Source organism: Sebastes umbrosus, chromosome 3 (assembly GCF_015220745.1).
Source record: "Sebastes umbrosus isolate fSebUmb1 chromosome 3, fSebUmb1.pri, whole genome shotgun sequence".
Taxonomy (NCBI): Eukaryota; Metazoa; Chordata; class Actinopteri; order Perciformes; family Sebastidae; genus Sebastes; species Sebastes umbrosus.
In genome coordinates, this window is record NC_051271.1 from 3,828,052 (window position 1) to 3,850,750 (window position 22,699).

Sequence of the window (22,699 nt, forward strand, 5' to 3'; positions counted from 1 at the left end):
CCTATGATTTCTGTCACTGTAACATTAAAGGGATAGTTCAGACTTTTTGAAGTGTATGAGCTCCTTCTCCATAGTCAGTGTACTACCTACAGTAGATGGAAAAACAGACAGGAGTACCAGCACGGGAGCAAAGCAATGTACTGTTGTGGACGGGGGCAGCAGCAACACGCATTTTAGACAACGAAAAAAAATCAATATCACTAAGTGTACGCTATGTTTAGAATATCTTTATCGCTTTACCTCGTCGTCAGACAGCCCTCTTCGACGGGAAACTGAAGCTGTTATCTATGCTCTCTTGAAAGCCACTAGACTCCTTTGACAAAAGCAGTAATTTTGCCTCTCAGAACACAGGAGTTGCTGGTCTACCGCTGCTTCGATTAGGGCTGTTGCGGTGAAGGAATTTCCCCTGCTGTGACAATGATTGGCTCAACAGTGCGATATGCAACATTATTGCATTTTTTATTATGCAAATTACTTCATTCATCCAGATTTTACTGCTATATAAATAAAAGTTATTTTCAGGCTATCATTACATATATATTGTTGCTTTTTAAGTGACAAAGATGACAGTTTTAAAACTATTTAAATACTTGTTTATTGTTAAATGCAGAACACAGAGGGGTAACGAGGCGCAGCATTTTTTCAGCTGAGATGCTTTGGTTGCGTCTGGTTGCTATGATACGGAATATCCGTAGGAGTAAAAATGTCGACACAAGGTAGAGTAGTTCCTCTGGATGAAAGGAAGGCTGAAGTGAGTAGCGAGAGAGGACGGACCCGCCGGTCTATGTCCTGTTCTCCTCCATTGTTGTTGTTCAGCACTTGTAACCTACATGTAGGATGTGACGGTTGGTCTTTGTGGTATTTTTCCCGCCCCTCCACCATCGTGATTGGACGGCTGGGTAAAAAGTGATGAGTGCAGCGTTTTACCCAAAGTTGTACATTTTTCAAAAAACATCAAACGTGCAGCGCTCAGCACAGAATAGAAGCTCAGCGCCTCGTCACGCTGCTGGCGTTTGTGCATAAATACGCGGCACTCCCATTGCAAAGAGTTCAAAAAAGAAAAACACATGAACATAGTGGTTTTGGCGGTTGCTTGCCATCAATATTGCGGTAATTGCGTTGACATATAGCCTCTATCGTTTGTTTCTGTTATTGTGTGAATTTGGTGTTTTAAAGGGTTAGTTTGGATTCATCAAAGTCACACAATAACACCAACAAACTAACCGATGGAGGCAGCGGTAGACCAGCAACTCCTGTGTTCTGAGAGGTAAAATTACTGTTTTTGCATAGACAACGGCTTCAGTTCCCCGTCGGAGAGGGATGTCTTTCCATCTACTAGTAATACACTGACTATGGATGAGTGCCTTATACAGCCCCACTTCAAACAATCCGAACTATCCCTTTAAATTGTGCATAAAAAAGTGATTTCTGTCACCTTAACATTAAGTAATCCAAAACCAGCTGACACACAGGAGTGACCTTACTTACGATGCTCAACACTAAGCATCTTTTCAGTATTTGGCCGTGAACGCACATAATAGAGCACATTGCAAACTGTACTCTCTGATATGTTGATATGATGAGCCGTCAGTGAATGTTGCGTCTCATCATGTGGAGGCGATCAGTCCGTGCACACGGAAGCGGTAAAGGCACGTGTATTCGACTTGACCCCAGTTAGTGAGGACACGCAGCTCCACACATCGATACACCTCGTCAGAGGGGTTCTGCAGAACATGTACGAGAGTAGAGGAGGAGATAAAGATAAGAAAACATGGAAGAAAACAGATGTCAGATTATTTACATTACCCTAACTTCATACTTTTTATATAGAACAGGAAGTAGTTAGGTCATGTCCTGTTCACATTTGTCAGTACTCACAGGCAGCTTAAACGTCTGCGTAGATTCTCCATTTTCATCGTAAGTGAACGTCCCCAGCATTGTCCCTTCTTCTATCTCATCTTTCAATCCCTGGGAAAGAGAAAGTGAAATCACAACGATGTCACAGCGGTGACTACTACGGATGGGCATACAGCTGCTATCATCAAATAAAAAAAGAATATTTCAACTTTTCATTGTGTCTGTCAATTAAACAGGGTTCGGTAGGATTGTGTTTGCTGATAATGTTTGGCTAGAATATTCCAGAGCGGAGAGACCTTCGGCAGTCATGAAGTACTGCCCTTCTGGACTGGGAGCACTCACATAGACTTCAAAGTCTTTGGGAGCCGAGTCGATGCGGCCGGTGGGGGAGTTGTAGCGCGGCAGGTGGTCCAGCGTCACATGAGTTAAAGTGATGGGGTGAGACAGAGAGATCACAAGAGTCCCCTGGACACCGTGAAACGCCCAACATTTCCCTGGGAGCAGCACCGGGTAGCCCTGGGAGGGAGGGAGGGAGGGAGGAGACAGCGCTGTTAGTGTCTGGCCAAGTAGTAAAAACTGATTATAATCACTGAGAGAGAGAGAAGGAAAGGGAGCTGAGGAGAAAAAGATAGAGGGAGGGACAGAAAGGGCGAGATGATAACTTGTTGAGGGGAAACAGACAGATTTGAGATGACAGAAAGGGTTACGACGGCGTATGAGGGCCATTACTTGTGTGATTTCCTCTTTTAAATAAGCATATTGTTGAAGGAACCTGAGACCAAATATTTTCACTGCCAATGAATGTTTTGCTGAAACTGACAAATGACAAATAAAGAACCTTGAACCTGAAGAAAATGCCTATATGAATCTTTCAGGACCTTCGGCACGCTTATACGCCATCTGTACCATAATAACTCTCTTTTAGGCAAAAGTGACTTTAATCTCAGAGGAGAGTTTTTTCTAAAAAAAATGTGACTTTATAATCTCAGAGAATATCAAAAATGTTTCTCGTAAATTTACGACTTTAATCTCTTAAATCTCAATTTCTTCCCCCCCTCCCGGCTCCGTTTTTTTTTTTTTTTTTACCTACAATGGCACTAACACGCCGTCGTCAAAGGATGGAGGAGGCAAGTTAGAAATGAAACACAGGAAGAACGTCATAATACCTGAATAACAGCGCGTGGGCTTTCATATGGGTACCACAGAGGGAATCCAAACAGGGTCACACATGCTGAACGAATACGATACGTCTCTGAACACCTGGTGCTGATCACACTGGCACCTGCACACACACACACACACACACACAGTAAAATAAGAGTTTAAAGCTAATTTGATATGTGGAAGATAAACCAATGTACAGATGAGTTATTATTGCTTTTTTAAACTTGTTTTCCCAGCCATAAAGATATCTAAAAACTTTTGATAACATTTCACTGTTGTTTTAAATGCAAAAGCACTCACAAGGGTGACAACAGAGAGAATTCATTATCAGTCACAAAAGCCAAGTGATGTTCCCAACCTTGAGGCTCCAGCGCAAAGTCGGCTATTTTGTCAGCCATGGGACGTCCACAGTCTGAGCAGCTTCCTTTGTCACCAAGCCTGATAGCATCCTGCTCCTGATTCACATTCACACACAGTAAACACCGTTAAGTACATGTGCACCAAGTCATATGCATCATAGGGCTGTCAATCAATTAAAATATTTAATCACAATTAATCGCATGATTGTTCATAGCACATTTTTTATCTGCTCAAAATGTACCTTAAAGGGAGATTTGTCAAGTATTTAATACTCTTATTAACATGGGAGTGGGCAGATATGCTGCTTTATGCAAATGTATGTATATATTTATTAGTGGAAATCAATTAACAACACAAAACAATGACATATATTGTCCAGAAACCCTCACAGGTACTGCATTTAGCATACAATATATGCTCAAATCATAACATGTCAACCTGCAGCCCAACAGGCAACAACAGCTGTCAGTGTGTCAGTGTGCTGACTTGACTATGACTTGCCCCCAAACTGCATGTGATTATCATAAAGTGGGCATGTCTGTAAAGGGGAGACTCGTGGGTACCCATAGAACACATTTACATTCACATATCTTGAGGTCAGAGGTCAAGGGACCCCTTTGAAAATGGCCAGGACAGATTTTCCTTGCCAAAATTTAGAGCGTTATTTAGCCTCCTTCCTGACAAGCTAGTATGACATGGTACTACAACCTCCGAAAAATGGGATGGTGGCCGGGCCCGACAGCGGCTGGTTGGTTTTTTAAGAGGTTAATTAAAAATCGCAAGTTTTGTTAATGCGTTAAAGAAATCAGTGGCGTTAAAACAAATTTGCATTAACGCGTTATTATCGCGTTAACTTTGACAGCCCTAATGCATCAACATAGGCCAAGATACAGACATGTACAATAACACTGAAATCAGATCATATAAGCAGTGTAATTCAAGTCTAATCAAGAACTAATGGATACCACTAAACGGCAGATTCTTGTACTGTGATTGTATTTATAGGGTTTTAGAGTTGGTACAGCAAGTAGTTTTGAAAAGGTGCTACAGTCCCTCCACCCACCGTGATGCGGTCGGTGAACCACTTCTCCATGGCCTGTTGGAGCTCTGCGGTGAGATGGTTTTGGACGGGGGGTATGCTGGTCTCAGGACAGGGGGCAGGAGGAGGGATCAGCTGGATGGACGACAACTCCTGGGACAGCTGCAAGAGACAGATATAATTTGTATAATGTGACTGACATTATAGCCACACAATCTAATGGAAACAGGTAAGGTTGGAAGATAACATGATCAAAAGGATTAATACAAACAGTTGTGTACATCTGTACCAGCGCTGTTACCTTTGCATTCTGGGCCTCTAAAACTCGGATCCTGAGGCTGAGGCTGGCAGCAGCAGAGTGGCTGTCTGTCTGGTAATCTACCATCTGCCTGCCCAACCCAGAAACCTCCTGCTCCAGACGCAGCCGACTGTCCGAATCCACGACCTCAAGCTGGGCTTTCATATCCTGCATGTCCAGCTGTACTCTCTCCTTCATCTGAGAGAGGAAGACATGACAGGGTCAGTCATTACTGGACTTATGGTGAGAATGGAGGAAAGGTGTCAGTGGTAATTAGCACAGGGTTGTGCGGCGGTGTGGGAGTGTCAATTAAATGGACCATTTAACGGCAAGCGACTGCACGGCGATGAACGTCTTTTGTACCCTCATGGCGTGGCCGTACAGCTCCGGATCGCCGGTTACATGATTGTCCACCACAGCGTGACGTGGGGTTCTTCAAAAGTTTCAACTATTTGCAAACAAACTGACCTCTGTATGGAGGTTTATTAGCACATTTCTCAGCAAGAAGAGGAAGGAACAAATGAACGGTTTCCTATTAAATTGCATGGAGAGATATAGATAAAGCTTTGACCAAAGAGTAATTGATAAATTGATTATAGATTCAAGATCACTACCAAAATCAGATTTTTACTGCACTTTGCACTTCCAGGTATTTGAAAGTTACAATACAAAACAAGAACGCAACAAAATCATGCAGAAAATCTGCTTGTATTCTCTACAGTTCCCCATCACCACCACTAGATGTTACTCCAGCACAGCTGGGTTTTCACCCTGGTCTTACTCCAGTCTGACCTCCATCCAGAGGCCTGTCCTACGAAGCCAGTTCAACATACCCAGTGTATCTTCTCGTTATCTGGCTTAACTAACCCTAACAACCGAGATCACACTAAGCGGTCCTACGAAGGTGGTTATCAACTCGGTAAATCGACCCAGGGTTTCTCCAGAGCGGCACATTTTACAAAGGAAGAGCAAACTATATTAGACAAATACAAAGAAGTTAAATCAATCCAGGCTAAAATTAACACAGTTGAAGCTGCCAAATGCAGGAAGGACAGCTGGCAAAAGAAAAAATTGCCGATGTGTGAATGCGTAAATTAACAGATTTATTAATCTAACGAAATACTCAAAAGTCAGATATAGCTGTCTAGATGGGGCAGTGATATTATAAAAAGCTTTCAAAGTAGAATGGATGTATAGATCATACTTCCTTATGCCCCTTGATATTGATGTGTGTGTGTGTGTATGATTCTTCCAGCCTTCTTTCAGCTGTGTCCCCAACTCCTGCGGTGTGAAACGGACTTGAGACCAAGTAAAAAAATAAATATAAAAACATAATTCAAAGCGGTAAACACCCACAGCATACAGCCAGCTGTCCCTCCTGCATTTGTCAGTTTAAACTTTGTTGATTTCAGTCTGGATTATAACTGAACCCTTTCATATTTATGTAATATTATCATACGATCCGCGCACCGAGCTCTGATTGGTCAGTAGGCGGTGCTTCTATACGAGTTGATCTCTTATCTGGAACATAACCTGCTACGGAGCAGGCTAGTTGTTCAGCACAAGTTACCATGGCGATCTACCCCGGTAAGAAGTGAACCACTGTCGTAGGACTGAAATCCCAGGGTTACACCTGAAGTTACCTAGCTAACCGCAAATCCTGCTTGGTAGTACAGGCCTCTGGCCTCACCTGGCAGGACTTTTCACCACACTGAACTACAAGAGGAAAGGAGTGAGAGAAGACAAGGAGAATAACAGAGAAACAAACTGGCGAGTTTCCCTCACCTGAGAGAGCATGTGGTCCTGCTTCAGCTGCTGCTCCTCCTGCAACAAACAGATACAGGTTACGCTGGTGGAGCCAATACATCACACTTTTAATGATTTGTGATTACGATCTGTGTTTTACCAAAAGACGTTGCATCTTTGTCTCTACAGCAGCAGACACAACCGCCGGATCCTAGAGGGAGAAAAAGACTCTTAATATTATCAAGGTCACAAAAAAAGACCTCACGTTTTCATGCCAACAACCACCAAATAAATAGGTGCTTCAACATTTTTAAAGATTTGCAGACGATCTGTGTCTTACCAAAAGACGTTGTATCCTGGCCTCTACAGCTGCAGACACAACGGCTGGATCCTAGAGGGAAAAAAGAACAAAGAAACACCACATTTTCATTGTAAAATAATGGGATATACATGTCCTTCTCTTCTAATTGAATTCTTTCAGTTGCCCTGCAGTCTATAAATTCTGCTGTGTGTTCTTGCACAATCTTACAGTTTTGCAGTTTTAATGTCCTTCTATGATATTCCCAAATGTTTGCAAGGAAAACCCATCTTGAAAATATGAACCCCGTCTCGTTAACCTTGCTTTGAGGGTGTGACTTTTTTGCTGTCATCACTATTCATATCTATACAACCAATGTTTTTATGATTAAATTGTTTAAAGAGCACGAAATTGTTTACAAGAACACAAACGTCTTCATATATCCAGCCTCTTAATTTTGCACTCAAACTGCAGCATAATGATGAATTTAACTTTAAAATGTGAGGGTGAAAAGTCCTGGATTATTTCATATCGCAGAAAAAAAAAAAAATATTGCAGTTGTTTCCAATATCGAGCCGCCCTTTCCTGAATTCCTCAGTAGCTGTAAGTTAAAGTTACTTAGAGAGGCAAGGAAACATTAACCCAACAATAACCCAAATGATCAATTAATCTATCCAATCACCAAATCAATTTCAATTTAACCCTCACACAAACACAAACACACATAACCAGTGAGATGAAGATTATCTTCCCTACCACCACGGGTGTAGGATGTACGGTGTTGGGTTGAGGAGGAGGAGGAGGAGAGGCAGCAGGGAAAACAGGTTGACTCTTGGGTTTTGTCTGGGACGGGGTCTTTGTGACAGCCATGCGGGAAATGTGAGAGGTCAACAAAGGAAGGAGGAACCAGATACCTGGAGAAAACAGGAGGATTGGTGCCTTAAGAACAGCAGCACTTAGAAACTGAGACACAGGAAACATCATCCGACTACATGAACCTTCTACGATCAAAGTCCCTCACATGTCAAACTTGTAATGACTCATTCAGTCACACAGAGGCGGGGAAGGATGTGTCAGCTCACCACACAAGCAGAGGAGACCATCAGTGCTGCTGTGCAAGTCAAACACACACATTTTGGGGGCAGACCCTACCACCTCTGCTAACCAGTTAGCTGGGGGAAACCCCGAGTTACCAGAAGGGTTCCAACTCTTTTCTAGAGATCATTTTCCAGGGCCCAATCCCAATGTCCTCCGTAAGGCCTTAAACCCTGAACCCTCAGGGACTTTTGATTGTTGTCACCTGGTAAATAAGATAAGATAAGATAAGATAAGATAAGATATTCCTTTATTAGTCCCGCAGTGGGGAATTTGCAATGGTTGAGCGTGAGAGGCTGTAAGAGCTTGAAATGGTATTAATATGAATGGGACAGCACTTTGCGGCGACATTTCACGTTACCTTGACGATGCCAACTGTGGGTTTTTATTTTACGTTTTTTTACTGCCTATCTGAACGTCTTCCAGGCTTTTGCCTTAAGAGACTAGTGGTAGCTGTCAAAACATCAATTTACTTGTTTTTGTCAAACTTCATTAAGCAAAATTAAAAGAGCTGGTTGATGAATAAACCAGGTGTGTAATATAGTATAATGCTTGCATTCCTCTGATTTCATGTGTTTTTTATTTACCATCTTAAATCCTCTGTGTAAATTTAAACATGCCTGGCTGAACACTTGTTTATCAGGGGGGTTTACGCCTCCGGGCTTCCCCCGTAAGCATGGTAACCCTGTGTTTAACGTCCCAGCGCTATGAATTGTGGGTAATTCCCTCGGGCAAAGTCTGCAGAAATGCGGACTTAAGGAAAGTGTTCAAAAAGGGCTCAAAATGTCTGCGAGAGTGCCTTCGAGGACTTTGCAGGAAAGCGCCTCAAGGTCTGTCTCTTACATGCTGAGAAATGATGACAAATTGTTCATAGAATAATGCAAATGTAGGCAAAAACAATTTAACATTATTCAACCGTTAAAAACAAGCTGGGAAGCATGTAATGTCATCCAACCTGCGTATGCTACCATGTGACGTGACTTGTGTTCACAGTGTTTCCAAAAATAACCAAGAGCAGCCTATTCAAAATGCTCTCGTCCATAAACTTCCATTTGAACTAATATGATCCTGAACATAACTTAACCTTAGTCCTTTCAGATGTTATCCATTTTGGGGAGCTCTGATTTATAGCCTAGTACAGTACCAGTAGTTCATTCTCAGCTAAAGGAAAGTAGGAGAATGTTGAAATAATTTTCCAGGACAACACAAGATTTTCCAGGACAATTTCCATGAGTTTTCCATGGCTGCAAAAATTGGTCGACTGTTTTCTGTTTTTTCCAGGAACCCTGATAAATCTAAGATGCCTTCAGGAAAGTAGGTCTTGAAGGAATTTCATTATCACGCTACAAAAAGGCATTTTTCTAGCAACTGTGTGAGCGTCACATCAAACACAGTCTGGTCAATGAGTTCTACAAAGTGATCATAAAAAACTAAAGTTATATTTACTTGATATTGTCTCTTTCTGAAAGGAAATATGGAAAACAAGACTTCAAACATTTAACACAGTTAAGACTAAACACTATGTCCGCGGGATGACAAGGTGTCTCCACGTTGTGATTGAAAATTTTTGCCAGATGACATGCAAACCTGAATATGTTAAATGTTTATTTAACTTACACAGAAGTAGGAGGAGGAGGAGGAGAAACAGACCACAAGCCTTCTTCATGCGACTGCTGACTGAAGTATCAGCTGCTGCAGGGACGAGAGGAAAAGTTGATTTGCGGGGATTCTGATAAGCTGGAGCCAAATCACATGCAACGATTGTGAAAACACACAAACCTACTGGCATGTGAAAGCAGTATGTATGTGGACATTATAAATCCACTTAACAATGCTACATACATACTTCACACATGTTCATACATGTGTGAATATACATAAAGACTAACACAGGCCTAGCCCACGTGAACACAGGTATTTTTAAAAACTGGGTTTTTCCTCCTTCGTTCTCCAAAAAATCCCCTCGTTAGCCGATTATTAACCGTTAACCGACAAGATTTGTGCCTCGCATGCAGCGGTGCGCCAGCTTATTCCTGTCGTCAACACTTCAACAAATCTTCACCCTTGAAGGAGTTTTACAAAAAGGTCCATTTTCAGTGACCTAAAAAGCCGTTTGCGTGTAGACGAAAGGCGTTTTAAAATACACCCATGTGCGTGTGGACTAGGCCTCAAACACAGACACTAAGACCATACCTAAAGCTGCCAGATGCATTATTTTTGACTGTAATGCAGCGGCCATCAATGAGGTTGAGTCTGCACAAAACAAAGAAACACAATGGGATTATTACAGAGGCATGCACAGAAACACACACATGCAAACACACACAGACATGCAGTTCAGTTCCCACCTATTAGACCAAAGAAGGCACTGCTGATTCTGTCTCTGTATCCAGTACTGGGAGCCCCACTGTTACTGCTGGTGCTGGTGGGCTTCCTGTGAGGACCCTCAGAGGACGAGTACCCTGAGCTGTCCACGCCGCTCTGACTCAGCTCCTTGTGGTTGGGTCTGAGGTATAACCCTGGCCTGCTGGAGCTGCAGAGCCCAGCGTAGCCCCTCTCTGGAGGAGGTACTGAGGGGCAGCGTGGGGGTGTCTGACTCCGGGTTGACGACGGGGTCAGGGGCGCCCGAGGGGTCACCGTGGTGGAGACGTAAGGCACGGTCCTCATGGTCGGCTTGGTCTCGACGCTCAGGGGAGAAGGACTCGGTCCTGAGGGGATGAGGAGACACAAACATAGAGAGCAGCAGTCAGCTGTGAAAAATTACATAATAATGAATCACTTGTTTTCTTAAGTGGCAAGACTACTGTATTCATGAATATTTATGGACTAATTAAACCTCTGAAAAAGGGACAAATGCTGTTTGTAAATTAATCATTAAATTTGATTTAATAATTTAATTCAGACTGACCTCTAACGATAGCTTTTTTTCTTTTTTGACAAAGTATTAAAAGAAAATCCCTCTTTAGTTGACCTGGTCACACGGGGTAGACATGACATGCAACGAGTGACGAGGAGTTGCAGGCAGGGACTACTTTCTTATAAGAGATCATGAGCTAAACAGTTTTAGAACCCCTCCTTACTCTATAACATGTCAGAAAGTAGGACTGGGACAATATACCTATCTCCCGATTCAATACTATCACGATATTTGGGTGCCCGATTCGATATGTATAAACGATTCATAAACTACTATTACTACTACTACTACTTTGGAAAATATCTAAATGAATGCAGTAAGAATGTTTGATTTTCAGCATGTATGTAGTCAGAGATGTCCTGAAGTCAAATATATCAGTCATTGTCAGGAATTATTCTTTTTTTTTTTTTCCAGAAACCCAAAAATCAAAGATTAAAGATATTTCCCTCACAAATTAGTGGTATTTTCTTTTTAATTTATGAGGGACATGTAATGTTTTATACTTCTAGGGAATATAATCCAATCAATTTTATTTCCATATTTGTATTTTATATATACAGTTCCCTTTGTTAACACCTTATTTTGAAAACCAGACGTAATCACACGTGTATACTTCCTCTAACTTCTCCAAGGTGGTGACGTCAAGTTACTCAGACTACAACAATAAAAGCGGTAACTTCCTTCTACCTCTGCATAGACTCAAATGAAGCACTTATATTAATTCTGGCATTAAAGAAAAATTCAAAATTGTGAAAAAAATAAATTGCGATGTATAGGTGAATCGATTTTATTCCCACCTCTATCAGAAAATAATACTTGTTTTGTTCAACCAACTGTTCAACATTAATCAATTTACTCTGGTATAAAACTTTAAAAAGCAACAAATCCTCACATTTGAGATGCTGGAACCAGTGAGTGTTTTTGCATTTCTACTCCATAAATGATGATTACATTTTTTGTTGATTAATCAACTAAATGTTTCAGCACTGAAGCCAATGTCCCAACCCTGTTTAATTCATGCTATTATTATTACTTTTCACATGTTATTATTACTGACAAGATGTTGCAATGTTTTTACCATCATAGTGGACTGGAGTGGTGGGCGGTTCGGGGCTGGCAGAACTATCATTGCTATTGGCTCTACTGGGGGTACGAGAGCCGGCCTTACGGGTCCCCGCCTTCTTCTTGAAGACCCTGACGATAATAAACAAAAGACAACACACACGCAGGCGGGTAAGGTGGCATAGGGCAAAGGACAAAGATTGCTTATCATTACATTTTTCTAAATCAGAGCTACTGACTAGAATCCAAGCTACAGACACATGAGTACACACACAGAGTTAGATATACTTACTTGACCGGGTTTTCTCGGTAGGAAATGTTCGTCACGCTGCTTGAATCAGATTCTTCGTCTGAGTTATAGTAGCCGCCGGACACCAGGCGAGAACTCCTACGAGACATGACTGACAGACACAGAGAGAAAAATAATAAGACATGATTTATCAATAATCTACAAAGCTCCACATATTGCCTCTCCTGATCAGTGCAGCTCCATATATATATATATATATATATATATGATTAAGTAGCAGGGATGAGTAACAGTACCGTAGAAGATGCAGTAGCAGCAGTAGTAGTATAGTTGATACACTAGTAGTGGTAGTAGTAATACTATCAGAAAGTCTCTGACAGATGCTCTCTTAGTTAATCTCGGCGGTCTGTAATCCAACTAATCTACAGGAGTCAACCTGCCGCTCACTGAGACTAACGGAGCACAGATAAAAACACAAAACATACAAACAAATTTAAGTGAACACGCAAAAGACAGTCATTGTTAGTGTGCTATGGTATAGACACACTCAGAGTACAACAGTACAAAGTCAATGCTGCAGAGATTAAAACACAAAAATACAAATGCAGCATACCTTAACGGACCCACCATACTTAAAGTGAAAGTACTACAGTTTAACAGCGGGCGATGTAGACGACGAGAGCAAAGCACCATAACCGGATTTCAGCTGCACTACGTTGTGATCAGAAAGTATATCGGCCAGGGGAACTTTCAGAAATGCTGCCATCTCATTATGTAACAGGCATCTTAAGAAGAGCAATCTGATTGGTTCTTACTGATGATCAGCATAAACCACAGCTCACAGCTTTACTGCCTGTTGTGTTAACTCCTGTGGGAAGCAAACTTTCATGCTACCCCTTAAATTAGTTTGAAGAAAACAGAAAAGCCAAAGATTAGTCTACCTATTGCATCTGCATTTTCCAAAATACATATCAAATATGATCATAAATATTACCCGTATAGAGAAGTGAAGTCCCGCCCCTTCTAGTAGACCACCATGGGACTGGAAAAAAATAATGAACGGTAGTCAACGGAGAGAGACAAATAATATTTTGATCCCGTTTGAATTGCGCCATTAATCACACATATGATGTTTGTCAATTTAAAAGATTAATTTGCGAGTCAAGAAAGTCTCAGCTTGTAAAACTGTTGAAGTATCAGACTGTGAAGGTATGTAATTAGAAAGACGACACACCCAAAAGTGTGGTAGTGACGTCTCTCTTTCTCTGAAGCTACGATGTCTGTGTGTTTCCTACTGGGATGAACTCACACCAGCAACGGGTCTGATCCTACTTTCTCTTCCCAGCTGATAAAAAGACCAGGAGTTGCTGGATAGAATTGCAGTTTCATGCAGTAGTTTGTACCACACTCTAATTTCGTAGGTCGCAGCATATCATGACATCAGTGAACAAATATGCAGACTCATCCTCAGGAAGAGTGAAACATTTTTGACATCTTGGCTTTTCTGGCTCACTTCTGATCCATTTATGCAACTGGTTGCAAGACATGCTGGCCATTACAAGTGAGATATTAGAAAGTAATGATGTTGAAAGTACTAGTCTATCTATTCCACTAGGCGTTATTCATCTCAATGACAACCACTTCTGCTACAGAGTCTCCATTTATTTAACTCCAGGCTGTAAGAAGGTCCACTAACCTGTAGAATCTGCTTTGTAATCCAGTCTTTACAGTATATCCTGCATCAAACTGCACCTCCTCTCCAGTAAAAGAGACTTGTGTTGTCAGAAGAACTAACCTGGTTACAGTTTGAATTAGCCCTGTGATATTATTAGCCGGAGACAGGACGACAGCAGAGCGGTCGCTGTCTGATGCTACTGAAAAGAGCGGCAGCAGCAGCAGACAGAAAGGGAAGCTGTGGCTGTTTGTACCCAACAGATAGAGACAGGAAGTCAGCATGAAAGCACACACACGCACAAACCTGCACTCTCAAAAAGGGCGTTAAGGCCTCAGTTAGCATCATCTTGATCAGACTTTTACACTCATGCACAACTCTGATGTTTTTCGACTTAAGCCTTCTTCAGTACACATGCTCAACATTACTACAGCGATTGCCTGGTTCTTTAAATTCAACTTCCTCCACCGGTTCTGTGTATGCAACTGTTTCACAGAGGAGGATTTTTAGTCTCAAATAGAAATGTCTGTTGACAGACTGGTAAGAGTAAAGAGGTTTGAACAGCATCAAACAGTATCGATGCTGTAAACAGGCAGAAACAGCCTAACAGCAGGCCCACTACTGTGGTTGCCACCGGCAACAGACAGATCTTCTCTGTTTACCGTAAATAACAACACAACGTTACACAGGAACTGATCTCTCTGCAGCAGCAACAGCAGCAAACAATCAATAAGTGATGTCTTATTATTTTCCAGAACAGTTTTTTTAAAAAATAAACCATGAAGCTACATAAACATCCATTATCTCTTCACTAAAAGACACAGTTTTCACTCAGCAGACGGTTCATCAGTTAGACTTTAGGACAGAAATACCATACTGGAGCAGTGATAACAACATGCATTTTTTGTTACTCCCCCTCTTGTGTCTATTCAACCACCAGGATGTTTACGTAAATGTGACTTCTTGCATTTACATTTTGCACATTTGCATGAGATTTTTCAATAAGGGGAAAAATTCCTTTATCACAGAGCGGGTCTGATATTCACTTTTTGAACTTCCTGCCACTGTGGCAGGATAGTATTTTTATTTATGTTTGCCACTTTTGAAATCTCTTCACTAAATGAAGGAATAACATTTTAGACCTAGTGTCATTCAATGTTCAATATATTTTACATAAAAAATCATTATATGCATGTTAAATTACAGTGTGGAGCCCTATTTTTGGTAGGGATGGATCATGATTTAATTTGATTTAATAGTCATTATATTATAAAACATTGACTAGTTTATGCGACTATTGTCCTGTCTTAAAAAAAAAAATATATATATATATACATACATACAGTATATACATATTAAACATATACATATTCAAAATATATATATTTTCCCTTGTTTTAACCGTCGCAGGCACTGCTTTGTAAACGTGTGTGGCACGTTCAGTTCGTCTCTTTTCTGTCAGCACAGGTGTGTGTGATATGCGGCGATTTTCGAAAAATAATCGACTAGTTCCCAGTGATTATCGAATAGTATTTTTGCTTGGAATGGGATGTTACTGTACACAGTGCTGTACTTTGTTATTTTCATCTATAGTGGTTATTTGCATAAAAACACAAAATTCAAATGATTATGATTATTTAGATATTTGCTATTTAATATATATCTTGGCATCAGTAGCTTTAATTATGTATCATAAGCTGCTTAGAGCTAGTGTTAGGAAGTTAAACAGCTCATAATTCTCTCTCTAATATATATTGCTGTGAAAACATCTCCTTCAAACAACTGGATTTATTCAAGTTTTTCGCCAAAAACTACATTTCACAAGATGGCATTTGAACACATCATGATAACGTTGTAATTTACCTTTGCCCGATATTTATGCGTATTTTATGTCATTGTGCAGCGTAACTGTCGTAGAGCATCAATAAGAGGAATCAATAGTCACAGAGGCATGAGATGTCAAGGAATCGGACAACTAGGAACCGGCTCTCTATTCCCATCCCCCGTGTTTTCCCTGGCCTGATGGCCTGATGATTTCAGTCCCTGATCACAGACCTTGTCATCCCAGCAGCCAATATTAAAGAGGTCACTGACAACAGATTTAACTCTTTATTTTTCCTTAGCATGTTTGATTAAACAAGGATTAAAAAAAGAGGACATGGCTACTGAACTGTGGAGAGTGAGATATGTCAGACACAAACCTCATATCTCAACATGACATGCTTTAAAACCGTTCTGCAGATCCTATCATAGACACTAAACAGACAAACAGCAACAAAGGTCACAAATATTTTGACTCCACAGCAACAACAGCCTGCGTCTGCATTGAGCAAACAAAAATGCCTCTCTTTCACACAGTTAACATTTCTTTCTTCATGTCCTGTTGAGGCTTTAGCTAAGACTGTGGAGAAAGGAGCAGTTTGTACGGTAATTCCCTCAAATCCTTCCTTCCACTTTAAATGGTGCAGCCTAGCTCAGCATTTTCTGCTCCTGAACATACCAACCCCCTCTTTGTTAAAGCAGAGGACACCCATGCACAAAGCTACACCTCCTCTTTTCCTTTATTCCCGTCTTCTTTCGCTCATTTCACCTCCTCATCCTTCACTTAATGTCCTCACTAAAATACTGGAGAAAGGTTCTTCTGTAGCATTAGCCTCTTTGTTTCTGTCTAATCATTCCGTCCCCGTCATCGCAAAACTAAATTACATTTTAAAATTGCCCATCTATACTCATTTCATTCATAATCATTTTTATCCAGGAATGGGTTACGAGTAGGGCTGTCATATGATTAAAATATTTAATCGGGATTAATTGCATGATTGTCCATAGTTAAAAAAAAAAAAAAAAAATGTACCTTAAAGGGAGATTTGTAAAGTATTTAATCCTCTTATCAACATGGGAGTGGACAAATATGCTGCTTTATGTAAATGTATGTACATATTTATTATTGGAAGTCAATTACCAACACAAAACGATGACAAATATTGTCCAGAAACCCTCACAGGTACTGCATTTAGCATAAACAATTATGCTCAAATCATAACATGGCAAACTGCAGCCCAACAGGCAACAACAGCTGTCAGTGTGTCAGTGTGCTGACTTGACTATGACTTGCCCTAAATTGCATGTGATTATCATAAAGTGGGCATGTCTGAAAAGGGGAGACTCGTGGGTAGCCATAGAACCCATTTTCATTCACATATCTGGAGGTCAGAGGTCAAGGGACCCCTTTGAAAATGGCCAGGCCAGTTTTTCCTCGCCAAAATTTAGCGCAAATTGGGAGCGTTATTTAGCCTCCTTCTCGACAAGCTAGTATGACATGGTTGGTACCGATGGATTCCTTAGATTTTCTAGTTTCATATGATACCAGCATGTTCTAGCTAGAAGCTAAACTCGAGAGTGAAACTGTCTCCTAAACACCAGTGAGCTGCCTCAGTCATCCCTTTGCTATCTCACATCCCCTTACAGGATTTACAAGTAATGAGTTAAACAAATACAAGTGAAATTCTTTTGGGAGTATGAGCACTGTTTAAGCATGTGTGTGAGCCCAATAAGCCACAGCCTGGCATCTAAACTGGATTTAAATCTAAGGCATGATCGGGACGTAGTGGTGGTGTTTGCTCAGGGCCGGGCAGGGCGGGGCACTGTAACTGGTCCAGTATCCTGACCACTGACACAAGAGCAGAAAAAGAGCAGACTGGGACAAAGGCAATGGGAGGGTTGGACAAAGGGATAACATGACAAAGGGGGGAACAGATGAAGCAGGGGAATGTGTGTGAGACATTTTAGTTTGAATTCACTGGAGGGAAAATGTGTAAAACACTCACTTTGTGGGTTTAAAAAGCAGCAAAGGAGTTTTTCTTAATGAGTGAAAAATGGAGAGAAAAAAGGAAGAGGAATGAAAGGCTGAGGGAAGAAATAAAGTGAGTGATACAGTGAGGGCAAAGAAAGGAATGCAGAGAATTAGTCCACATCAGTCCAAAACTGACTGGCAAACAGTTTCATACTGTGGCTAACTTTAGGACAGTGCCAGTGAAATACAGAGGCTATGACTCAGACATACAGAGCAGATGAGTCATCTCTGAGGACTGGATTCAGACAAATTAAAGTAAAGGGGAAACACAAACTACAGTCATTAAGTTGAGCAGCTACCTACTGAGGTCTGTTTATATCAATGTGAAGCAGATGCTTACATTACATTCAGTCTCTCTCTCTCCTTTCCACACTGAGTTACAGCTGTCTGAGGAGCAAAATGTACTCTATTCCTCCTAAAATCTCATTTAACCTTATAGCCTCCACTGTTGTAATATGTTGTTGTATCTGTCTTTTTTATTAGAGCTGTTCTGATACCGATATCAGTATTGGAAATGAGTCCGACATTCGGGATTGGGTATCGGCGAGTACGGCAATCTATGCACTGATCCGATACCATAATTTATTAACCCAGAAAAAAATCAACAGAGTACTCCTGGGATCACGTATTTTTTTAGGCCAAGCAGGAAGTTAGCATCGCCCTGGTACCTTCGACAAAAAGCCAATGGGATTGTTCCATTGGGTTTTGGTTTATTGCAGAAAATAGGCTCTGTGGCAAACAAACGTTTTATTAATTAATTATTAATTATACTAATTTAAGCATAGAGTATGATAAAAACTTTCTTTCAGATCTCATTTTGTGAGAGATTTTAACTAATATTTACTTTTTAATCTTTAAATGATACAGCAGAACAGCATATCAGAATATGTCTACAGCAATTTGATTACAATAACTGTATTTTCTAATTGTTCAATATCATGATGTAAGCACATATGGTTCGCACGGAAACAATGAACATTGCTGCGACATTAACACAAAGCCTGACGTTGAAGCAAACAAAAAAATTAAAGTTCAAATTAAAGTTAGACCTGCCGAGGGACCGGAAAAGTAAATTAGTCTAAAGCTAACCCTGGTACAATAAATCAAATGGCAACATTTATGTTTAATATTGTACATTTGTCCGTTACAAATTAAATAAAAATAATAATAATAATGATTCAGGCCACTAACCCCAAAGACCAATCAGATGCATCTGGTAAGACTTCAATCTCAAATTAACTTTTGCTGTAAATATTATTACAAACTTGCTGTGAAGCAAATGTGAAGAAGCCTTAAAGTTTAAAACAACACTCATCCTCAGTTGAGATAAGTTACACTTCACTTTTCAAGAGACACTCCCTGAATGACCCCTGGTGGTCCCTAAATGGGATCCACTGACCTATAACGTTACAGCTAAACTGTAGAGAGAGAATAGTCCTTTGTTTATTTTACCCTACTTTCAACAATTAAACAACACTTCAGAAATCCCACAAACACCCCCTTGTTATTTACACAACAGTTGTATCAGCTAATTGTCTACTACAGTACAGCATAACATAGATAGATAGATAAATAGATAGATAGATAGATAGTAACTTTATTGATCCCGAGGGAAATTCAAGTTTCCTGCATCACAGTTCCATAGTGCAAAACATGTTAGTAAAAAGGCAGTACAAAAGTTAGTAGTACAAAGTACAAAAAAATATACCAGATATAAAAATACAAGGAGATGAAGAAAACTGTTAAAAGTGAATATAGTGCAGAAGAGACTGTCAAAAATGAGTATAGTGCAGGGTAACTCCAGTAGCTTAGTCTATGAAAGTGCACATTATGCATTATTATCTGTCCTGACATGACACAACACGGTCTTTGTTTTGCTTTTGACAGACATAACAAGGTTCATACATGAAGTATACTACACTGGAGTGATATGAGATCAAATAATTAAATAAATTATACCGTTGTATTGTATTGTATTGTATAAATTGTACCGTTCCCAGTAGGGATATCAAGGTAACTTACACCTGTACTTGTACATTAAATACTTAAAGGTCCCATATTGTAAAAAGTGAGATTTTCATGTCGTTTATATTATAAAGTAGGTTTACGTGCTTTATAAATACTGTGAAAGTATTGAAGCGCTCAATATACAGAGAAATACACACAGGCCGTATTCAGAAAATTTTGAAACAAGCCGTTAGGATTTCTGTCCATTTGTGATGTCACAAATATACAATGTTTAGTTCATTACATGGTTTTAAACGTAAACATTCTAAATGTGTCCCAGTTTATTCCTGGTTGCAGTGTATGTGAATGACATCAGCTGACAGGAAGTAAACATGGACCCAAACTGTTGCCAGGCAACACAATTCTGTTGCACTTTCATTGAAATGCACTAAAACGGAGCATTTCAGACAGAGAGTGAATACAGGTATATTCAAGCAGACAGTATGAGGAAATTAAAGTTTTTTTTTATATTACAGCATATAAACTATTCTAGTAGAAACACAAAATACAAGTATGAACCTGAAAATGGGCACAATATGGGACCTTTAAGGAACACACTGAAGTATTTGGTATATGAACTCATAACAAGTTGGATATCAAATATATATACACATACATACATACATATATATATATATATGCAGTGTAAAACATATTTCCTTTGAAAGACATTTAATAAACACAATGTGAGTGTTTTTCATCATTTTTTAAAAACGCCTGATGACTATTGACAAAATTGAGCTTTTAAAAAAGTTATACTGTTACATATTTGTCCAAAGTATTTCTGTACCAGATTTAAAGACTTTAGATGAATAAAAAATAAATGTTTTTTTTTTTTCCTTATCATACTAGCTAATGCTAATATGCTAATTGTGAAATGTAATCTAAACTCAATACTTCTAACATAGAAGGCACAATTGGATAGGAAAGATAACTTAAATTATAAAAAAAATAATATAATAACAAAAATAAAAGAGGGGTATAATATAATTCAGGGAACAAAAAAAAATGCATAAATAAATAAATAGTTTGTAAATGAATTTTCTTCAATAAAAATAAAAAAATTAATAAAAAAAAAATATAAAAAAATAGTGAAATGTAGTTTCAGTATTAGCTAACTAAGCTAACGTCTCAGAATACGTCACATGACGTCACATTAACGACCGTTAACGACCGTTAGTCCATCACAGCAGCATCATGCTCTCCTGACTCGACACACGAAGACTAACTGTTTAAACATTAACAGCAAAGTTACCAGAAGAATACAACATTATAAATGAGTAGATATGACTCTACTGTACAGTACTCTATTACTGTTTTTACTCGGTGTCCTTAACTTACCTTGTGAAGTCTGTCGCAGCTGAACAACCAACAGTCAAGCTGTCAGACAGTCAGGAAACGTTAATCCTCCGTTTAGTCCTCACGACCACCAGGCTCCGCTTAAACAACAAACATCTCCGTTCAACTCCCAGAAAGTCCCACAAAAACAGCAACTTAATTACTGATGTGTGTTTTTTTAATAAGTAAGGTATGGATGACTGAGGCAACGAGATAACAGACAGAGCGACGCTTGCTGTGACAGCTCTGACGTTCCGCCGCTGCAAATGTTGACAGAAGCAGAATCAAGCCGGACTTTATATAGACGAACACTACTTCCGGTGAAGGTTTACAAAATAAAGTTCTTATGTTCTTAAGTTATTATTATTATTATTATTATTATTATTATTATTATTTCACATCTTGCACACAATTGTACAGATCTTTTATTTAGTACATATTTATAGTTTTTTTGTATTTGTATTTTTTATAGTATCTTTTTCCTATTTTTTATTGTATTTTTTATATTCTGTATTTTTGTTTTTATGTTCTTTAATTTCCTCTTGTATGCACCAAACACCTATTCTGATGGTGGTGGTGATGATGATGATAATTATTATTATTATTCAAATCCTGCACACAATTGTACAGCTCTCAGTAGTTTTTTTTTTATTATTATTTGTATTTCTTTTATAGTATGTTTTCATATTTTTTATTGTATTTTGTTATTCTATATTTATTTCCTTATGTTATGTTCTTTAATTTCCTCTTAATATGTTTATTGCATGCACCAAACACCAAGGCTGTAAACCTTTTTTTCTGATTATTATTATTATTATTATTATTAGTAGTAGTAGTAGTAGTAGTAGTAGTAGTAGTAGTATTGTTATTATCATTATTCACACATCTGTAAAGCTCTCTCAGCTATATTGTATATTTTTTGTTTTTTTGTATTTGTATTTTTATATAGTTATAGTCTTCTTCATTATTCACATTATTCACATGTATTCTAAATTCCTCTTAATATGTCTATTGTATGTTAGATTATTTCTTAGGACCAAAAAAATAAATTTTTTACCAGGAAATAGAGTATAACAGAGAGTCCCCTTTTAATTTTTTGTTTCACTTTGTACACGACCATAGAAATGATGTTGTACACTTTGAAACTGTTTCCGGTCTCGTTCTAGTGATTCATGGCACAGAACATCTGACAATAACAAAACACATGTTGCCCTCTAGTGGTGATGCAGGAGCCCTCCATGAAACTCTTCCCTTCAGCTGCTGTTCAGGCCTGCAGACACACAGTGGAGCCATCTGGCAGTGAATAACTCCAGTATGTCCTCCTGTAGAGCTCGACAGGCCTGCTGCACTGTATGAAAGCTCATCAAGCACCAGTAAATTAGCAATTTAATGTTTGGGACCAAAGTCAAATGAAAAGTGTGAATACATTAGCATATTTGCTGTGATGTTTGAAACTCTATTATTTTTAGATTACAGAATGAGAGCTGAATGACACTCTTAATTCAAACCAAGTCAGCAAATATACACATCCTATATACCACTTTATAGACTGCACATATGCACATATTACATTTATTTATTGCACATACTACATTTATTTATTGATGGACTGTACACACTATGTTCACCCATTCACTCTGTATCTTTTATATCTCTATTATTGTTTTTATCATTTTTTTATACCTTTACCTCTCCTGTGTTTCACTCTGTTTGCTGATGTTGCTGCTTTGACACCTGAATTTC

General features: G+C 39.3%; 1 protein-coding gene across 6 annotated transcripts; it reads right to left on the minus strand.

The window, feature by feature from the left end:
- Window positions 1-1,295: 1,295 nt before the first annotated feature.
- si:dkey-92f12.2 (SUN domain-containing protein 1) lies at window positions 1,296-21,251 on the minus strand. 6 transcript variants are annotated; one of them, XM_037763664.1, is made up of 18 exons: window positions 20,960-21,249; window positions 13,081-13,128; window positions 12,129-12,237; window positions 11,853-11,968; window positions 10,206-10,565; window positions 10,051-10,110; window positions 9,475-9,549; window positions 7,519-7,676; window positions 6,805-6,855; window positions 6,625-6,675; window positions 6,504-6,542; window positions 4,722-4,916; window positions 4,445-4,582; window positions 3,380-3,476; window positions 3,024-3,139; window positions 2,200-2,373; window positions 1,879-1,968; window positions 1,296-1,724 (listed from the first exon to the last, which is right to left on the minus strand). In XM_037763664.1, exons 3-18 carry the CDS (start codon window positions 12,233-12,235, stop codon window positions 1,608-1,610), a joined length of 1,944 nt encoding a protein of 647 aa, XP_037619592.1. In that variant the 5' UTR covers window positions 12,236-12,237; window positions 13,081-13,128; window positions 20,960-21,249; the 3' UTR covers window positions 1,296-1,607. The 6 variants fall into 6 exon arrangements, with proteins under 6 accessions (XP_037619592.1, XP_037619591.1, XP_037619589.1 ...); XM_037763663.1 differs by lacking the exon at window positions 20,960-21,249 and adding an exon at window positions 13,783-13,999; XM_037763661.1 differs by lacking the exon at window positions 13,081-13,128 and having other exon boundaries at window positions 20,960-21,247.
- Window positions 21,252-22,699: the final 1,448 nt, after the last annotated feature.